The 7,992-nt window shown below is 36.4% G+C and overlaps 1 protein-coding gene across 3 annotated transcripts in view; it reads right to left on the bottom strand.

Moving 5' to 3' along the window:
• The window catches only part of SPINK5 (serine peptidase inhibitor Kazal type 5), a 69,899-nt gene extending 62,187 nt beyond the window's left edge, over positions 1 to 7,712 (bottom strand). Inside the window, exons 1-3 of one of the 3 annotated variants that reach the window (XM_027081686.1) lie at positions 7,589 to 7,712; positions 6,258 to 6,283; positions 902 to 1,029 (exon numbers count right to left, since the gene is read on the bottom strand). In XM_027081686.1, coding sequence (XP_026937487.1) covers positions 902 to 1,029; positions 6,258 to 6,283; positions 7,589 to 7,643 — 209 coding nt within the window. In that variant the 5' untranslated portion in view covers positions 7,644 to 7,712. The remainder of the gene's footprint in view (positions 1 to 901; positions 1,030 to 6,257; positions 6,284 to 7,588) is intronic. The other 2 variants (XM_027081688.1, XM_027081687.1) reach the window with 2 other exon arrangements.
• Between the last annotated feature and the right edge of the window lie 280 nt (positions 7,713 to 7,992).

The raw sequence follows: 7,992 nt of genomic DNA on the forward strand, positions 1-7,992 counted from the left end.
TTTTTTTGCGGTACGCGGGCCTCTCACTGTTGTGGCCTCTCCCGTTGTGGAGCACAGGCTCCGGACGCGCAGGCTCAGCGGCCATGGCTCACGGGCCTAGCCGCTCCACGGCATGTGGGATCTTCCCGGACCGGGCCACGAACCCGTGTCCCCTGCATCGGCAGGTGGACTCTCAACCACTGCACCACCAGGGAAGCCCCCAGAGTTGAAGTTTTGATGGTGGTCAGAAACCGAGAATGAATTCCCTGTTCAAAACCAAATTCAGTCCCTTTGATTTGAGGACTTGCAACTGATAACTCAAGCCTTTACCACCTATGGAGTGTCACTGGAGAGAAGGAAATAGTTAAGAAGCATTGCAAAGATGTCAGTAAACCTCCAGGATGTTAATTCTTTCTGAGTTGTGGGGAGTTGGAAGCCACAGTCAATCCTAGGGTCCGTCTCATGCTAGCATAATCCTAGATGTCTGAAGACACTGGCAGCTCACAGAGTCAGGGTGTATCCTGATTCTCCTGGTTGGCTCTCACAAGAAGAGTCTGGCATCATTCTCAGGGGTACAACAGAGTCAGGTCTTAACAGGCTCAAGAATTCTTTTCTCCCAGGGTCAGAAAACTCAACTTGGAAGTACATCCTCAAAAAACTATTAAGTGTTGCATGAGGTACTGATACCAGGCCCTCTGGGATATTTTGGAATACCATGAGTTATTATTAAAATCTTTCCGAGTGGGTGGCATTTATCCAACTTTACTTGATGGTAGGTATCACAGTGATCTGCTAAGCATTTTTATTTACCCACTTAGATTTAGAAAAGTATATTTGACAGAAAATAAAAATAATACATTTAGTAGTTCAGAGAATAACTTGTAACTCAAAACACTTGAAAGAAAGATTGAACTTTACTCACAATATCATTTTGCATGTGGCACATTTGTTGATGAACACTATTCCATCAGAGCTTTGAAAAAGGTTTTTATCTCGGGAACAGAACAGTTTTCCATCTTTCATCAGTGGCCTATATTCATTGCATGTTTCCTTAGGAAAATATGAAAAAAGTGCTTACAGAAATCTCATCAAAGCAAGACTTTACCTTCTAAGAACAATATTATTTCATGACCACCACCCGCTTTGTATGGAAGACATTCACTCAGGTGATACAGATAATACAAATAAAAGTAATGAATCTGGATTGTCTGTTGGAGATTGAAAATTCACCTAAAAGCATTCATCTAAAGTCATTAGTGAAATGGAAAGAACAAGGGACTTGGAGTCAAAAGATCTGAGCTTATCTTCCAGGGTTCTCACTTACAAGCCCAATAGCCATAGAAAATGAACTTCTCAAAGGCTCATTTACTCTATCTGTAAAAACAGAGGATATAAGTATATGTGTTTCATAAGTTTCGTGTGGATTAAATATCATAAGCATGTAAATCCCTCAAAGAGTGCCTGATACATAGCAGATATTCAATAATTAGATTCTCTACCTCTCCTCTTCCTCCTGCTTTATTATTATAGTTGTTGTTGCTATTGCCATTATTATTGGAATATGCTAAGATGATGCATATAAAATACCTAGCACACAGTTCAATAATATTGGCCATTAAAAGGTATATGAAAATGTTGCAATATATTTGATGAAGGCCTGCTATATGTCACTCACTTTTTTTCTAGGAGCTTAACATTAATGGTGCATTTGCACTACTTAGTAAAGTACTGATTTAAAATGTTATACTACCTATTAGTTTAGGAAATCCACTGGTCCTTTAAAGCCTTTGTAATCTATGTTTTCTTTTTTTTTTCTTTTGTTTTTTTGTTTTGTTTTGACTTTGAAAATACAAAGCATAAAGATCCTCGCACCAGAAAATATAAGTAAATCAATCAAGCCTTTGCTCCAACTCTGACATAGGCAACCTCTTCCAAAGGACAGATTATAGAATTCTATTCAGCCTCCTATATCTTCATAATAATCATTCAGTTAATCAACAAACACTTATTATGAGGATGCTATACTTTCCTGGGTGTCATGGATACAGCAATAAATAAGGCAGGAAGGATCCTTGCCTAAATGGTGCTTACCATCTAATGGATAATGATGTAACTAACCTAGCATCCTATAAACAGGAGGCAGTTGGTAGCACTTGCAGAATAAATGATTAATGGTGAAGAAGAATAAATAATTTCAGAGACCAGCCCTAGGAAATTTCGCTAAGGGTGACCTACTAAAACATCTCTAAGAGTATTACCACCACCCAGTGATCTTATCTGAGTAGCAGAGCAATAATTTCTGGCAACAGACTGACAACTGGGCCTCTTGAGATCCGTGTCTGGTCTCTGATTCTATAGTATCTTATGCCAGTATTGCAAGTTACTGCTTAGCTGGCTGGATATAACTGATTCTATAAAGTCCAGATAAAAACATTGTCATAGAACCAGAGAACAGCCTGGTGACTCTGTAATAGAAATATATCCCTTGTGAGGTAGGTCTTAAAGAAAGTGCTGAAAACAAAGATTCATGATAACACTAGAATAAAGCTTTAAATAGTTTTTAGTGGTCAACTGAAAAAGAACATTCTCAATCAAGATAATTCCTGAATTGGACTTCTCCTGTGTCATAATTAGAAAAATACCTAAATCCTAGAAAGACACACTTTTATTTTTATATGAATGGACAACTGAGTCCCAGAGAACAGGTAAGAAACTTGTTCACAGTTTGTAATTAGTAAAGATGGAACTCGATGCTATTTTTCTGAGTTATGAGGTTATCCAGTGTGTTCTTTTGGGAAATAGGAAAAGGCCATAAAAATTGAAATCAGCAGTTGTGTTTTTCTCTGGGAAAAAGGAAATAACCTCCCAATGACCATAATAGAGAGGGCTGAAACAGGAACAGGTCTGGACCGTAAAGGAATCCTGAGTTGGTGAGATGACTTCCCAGCAACCGATTACTTGCAATCTAACTTCCAGTCTTTGGCTCATTTTTGTTTTGTTTTGTTTGCTTTAGTTGCTCTTTGTGTTTTCTCCACTTGTCTCAGAGAAACTGGAGCCCTGTAGGGCCAAGCTCTTTCTGTTTTCCTTCACTGGCTGTGATATTGCCCAGTGTTTTCCATTTTTCCTCCCCAGGCATCACCATAAACCCCTCAGGAGCTGGCATCACCCCTGCTCTGTGTTAGAGCATCATCAAGGTTGCCATGGCTTCGTATTAACTCTTCTGGGATGACAAATTTAAGCATATGGTAAAGATCCTTGCAGATTACTCCAGTGCTTTTCTGTGCTATTCTGGCTCATGTTTGTAAAATTCAACATGTTTTTATGTTGTACTAGAAAGAACTTGAGCTACTGAACTTGGAAAATAAAATTTCCAGCACTATAAGAAAGACTAAATTAATAGTTTTCATTTCTGACAAAATATCCAAAGACTATGATCAGAAATATTTCCAGATAAATAATTATGTTTTATATTCTTTTTTGCTTATGCCAACACGAGAGGTGGCTAAATTTGTTTTTAAAATGTTTTTCAGTGAAATAGAGTTCAACAGTATGAGAAATATCAGTGCAAAATTTGAAATATCCACCGAAACTACTACCCATTATCATAGACACTGAAAAAAGAAAATCATGGCTTCATGCTCAGTAAGATTTACACAATACCCTTCTTTTTCCAGTATGAAATATCCAAATGAGCATGCTCTTCGAGTCTCAAAAATCTCAAAAATTTTTTTCTACCCTACCATCCCACTCTACTTAGGCAATAGAAGTTTCTGAACATCTCTTTAATCAGCAAACTTAAATGTAAGGCCAGAAACTATCAAACTCTTAGAGGAAAACATAGGCAGGACACTCTATGACATAAATCACAGCAAGGTCCTTTTTGACCCATCTCCTAGAGAAATGGAAATAAAAACAAAAGTAAACAAATGGGACCTAATGAAACTTCAAAGCTTTTGCGCAGCAAAGGAAACCATAAAGAAGACCAAAAGACAACCCTCAGAATGGGAGAAAATATTTGCAAATGAAGCAACTGACAAAGGATTAATCTCCAAAATTTATAAGCAGCTCATGCAGCTTAATAACAAAAAAACAACCCAATTCAAAAATGGGCAGAAGACCTAAATAGACATTTCTCCAAAGAAGATATACAGAGTGCCAACAAACACATGAAAGAATGCTCAACATCATTAATCATTAGAGAAATGCAAATCAAAACTACAATGAGATATCATCTCACACCAGTCAGAATGGCCATCATCAAAAAATCTAGAAACAATAAATGCTGGAGAGGGTGTGGAGAAAAGGGAACCCTCTTACACTGTTGGTGGGAATGTAAATTGATACAGCCACTGTGGAGAACCGTATGGAGGTTCCTTAAAAAACTACAAATAGAACTACCATATGACCCAGCAATCCCACTACTGGGCATATACCCTGAGAAAACCATAATCCAAAAAGAGTCATGTACCAAAATGTTCATTGCAGCTCTATTTACAATAGCCCAGAGATGGAAACAACCTAAGTGTCCATCATTGGATGAATGGATAAAGAAGATGTGGCACATACATACAATGGAATATTACTCAGCCATAAAAAGAAACGAAATTGAGCTATTTGTAATGAGGTGGATAGACCTAGAGTCTGTCATACAGAGTGAAGTAAGTGAGAAAGAGAGAGACAAATACCGTATGCTAACACATATATATGGAATTTAAGAGAAAAAAATGTCATGAAAAACCTAGGGGTGAAACAGGAATAAAGACACAGACTTACTACTAGAGAATGGACTTGAGGCTATGGGGAGGGGGAAGGGTAAGCTGTGACAAAGCCAGAGAGAGGCATGGACATACATACACTACCAAACGTAAGGTAGATAGCTACTGGGAAGCAGCCGCATAGCACAGGGAGATCAGCTCGGTGCTTTGTGACTGCCTGGAGGGGTGGGATAGGGAGGGTGGGAGGGAGGGAGACGCAAGCGGGAAGAGAAATGGGAACATATGTATATATATAACTGATTCATTTTGTTGTGAAGCTGAAACTAACACACCATTGTAAAGCAATTATACTCCAATAAAGATGTTAAAATGAAAAAAAAAAACCTTAAATGAAATAATAGAGACTATAATGGAATTCTCTAGAATATTCCTGTAAGTTTCTTTAAAAAAAAAAGTAACCATAAAATACAGCAAGAGTATTTTAACCACATTTATAAGAGTTTTGGTGTAGAAAAGAATCTTTTTACTATTTTATTCTTTCAATGTTCGTGGTCTTTGAGAAACATAGCAAATATCTGCTACATAAGTAGAAATATTTTCAATCTGAAATAATGGCACAGTTGTGTGTGTGTGTGTGTGTGTGTGTGTGTGTGTGTGTGTGTGTGTGTGTGTATAATTGGCTCTTTCAACGTGTCTTTCAAATAGATTAAAAAATGTTTAATTTCTATAGAAAACGATTCCTTCATTTCTCAATCAAAAGATCCCTTAGAGTTGGTGCAGACCCTTCCAGAGTCAGGGCCTCTGCCATCACAGGTGCTTCTGCCTGGTCTGCTGAGAGTTACAAGTAACTTCATGATTCACTCCCACCTCACCTTTAGATCCATGTTCTAATGCTATCTTCTCAGAGAGAACTTACCTGACTATCTCATAAGAACTGATACCATCTCCATCCCCAGAAATTCCTGTCTTCCATCCTGCTTTATTTTTCTTCTAGCACTAATCATTATTTAATGTTGTATATATTTTACTAATTTACTTATTAACTTGTTTGTTTTCTTCCACTAAAATGTAAGCTCCATGACGGCAGCGTTCTTTTTTGTTTTTATATCCCTGGCATCTCAAACAGGATCTGACATACAATAGATGCTCAGTAAATATGTATTGAATGAAATATATACACTGACTATATACAAGATACAGACAGCCCCTTTTTGCATAATGATCACAAGAAAAGTTATTTCAGCTTCCTATGTGTATCATGACTTTTCAGCTGTTAAACTGAACAATAGTAATTCACTAGTGTGTTTGTTTATGAAATTTTAAAGCACTCCTTTAGTGTGGTAGATTGCCTCTTGCAGATATCCATTATCATTAAGACGTTGACTGGTGTGTGTGTGTGATTCATGTCTTGATTCATAAAGACCTGTTTCTGTGTTTTTAACAAAAGCTATTAGTACCCATGAGTATAATATATCTGTATTATAATATGAAGGTGTTGGCCACAGAACATTTTTCTTTAGGGATCTTGGAATGAATTCAATGAAGAGCAAAAGCAGGACTAACCTGATTTTCACCTTCACTGGCAGCATCTGGGACAAAAATACAGAAACCAAAGTTAAGGGAATGTAAAACATTTAATAAGTAAAACAATTTACTGAGTGTAGTATCTTGCTTATTTTAATGGCAGTATATTTTAAAACCACAAATTGATTTGAACACATTAAAATTTACCATGGCAAATGAAGTGAGGGCACTGCACCAGGCAGTATATACAGTCACAAAGATCTCTCGCTCATAAAGTTCCAATTACTTTGAAAAATAATACTTACTCATATGCTTTCTTACCCCCTCAAAATATCTAATTTCTAAAAGATCCTTTCAGAACAAAGTATTGCAGGCCTCTTTTAAAATTATAACATAGTACACCTATCAAATATATCAATTATAGTTTTAAGGTATAGTGTAGCATAAAGTTTATATCATATATATACATAAAATTAAATTTTCTGAATTCTGGTAGCTCCGCCTCCTCATTATAGCCACAAAAATTAGAGATCTGGTAAATATTAAGATTAAACTCACAGACTAATATACTCTCTCATTAACAGACTTTTTTTGTACCTATACACTTTTTTAGGAAAGTGGGCATCATTTGTGTATAATGGTCTCCTCACTCTCCATCTCTGAGGTTTCCTTTTAAAATATGTAAATGCTTCATAGCAGGTTAAGTCTAGGCAATCTTGTGTTCCCTTCAAATTCAAATAGCAAAAGCAAAAACCTACTTCCTAGCTCCCACAGAAGTCCCTTACCAATTAGATGAAATATTTTCAATCCATTTAGGATTTGAAAACACAAAAATAAAATTTGCTAGAAAGCACTACTGCTTTAAAATAAAAACAGATGACTGAATTTGAGTTTTTAATGTTTTATTTACAAATATAGTATTAAAATATACATATTAAGTACATGTAAGTTTTAAATATCTGTTATACACATAATTCATATCAGCATCAATTCATAGGCTTAATATCCTACATATGTATAATATATATAATTCATATTGTTATGAACTTTTATGTTTGGTGAGGGGAATATGGAAAAGAATCTATTAGCTTTTCAGAATTAATGTTGAATTAATGGAAGGATTTCTGATGGATAAAAATTCAGATTATCTCAAACTACTTGTCATTTCTAAAGATAACATAGCTATAAAACCACATATGTATTCTTCAAAACTCTACATCTGGCAAGGTATTTCAGGGATATATATATACACACACATACATACATACATACATACACACACACACTGAAGAAGGAGGGAGAGAGACAAGTCCCTGTCCAGAGCTTTAGGATGTCTGGCAAGAGGCTTAGACTACAGGTAAATTGCTCACCTTGTATGAGGCAAAGAGCCAGGGTCAGAAGCATTGGCACTGCAGCTATCTTCATGTTGAAGACGATGTAAGTTGGTTACACGACTGCTCCTTGCATTGCTCACCAGCTGGTGCTCTAAGACTGAACCTGTGGAGATGCAGCTCATTTTTATAGTATTCTATGGGTGACACCCACAACAACAGCCAAACTGTAAAACCAGTTGTTCAAGGTCATGCTAAACTTAATATACCACATCAATTTAGTTTCCATCTTTTAGGATCCTGTCAAGGTGGCAGATTTGAACAGATATTATTTCTAAAGTAGTTCTAATGTGTCTTCATGATACCTCCCCTAGAATGCAACAGATAATGTCCAAGGACCCTGCTCAAAGTTTAGTACTCCATAATCCTATATCAGAACTGAA

Source organism: Aethalodelphis obliquidens, unplaced genomic scaffold (assembly GCF_003676395.1).
Source record: "Aethalodelphis obliquidens isolate GAN/ISIS:26980383/991018 unplaced genomic scaffold, ASM367639v1 scaffold45, whole genome shotgun sequence".
Taxonomy (NCBI): Eukaryota; Metazoa; Chordata; class Mammalia; order Artiodactyla; family Delphinidae; genus Aethalodelphis; species Aethalodelphis obliquidens.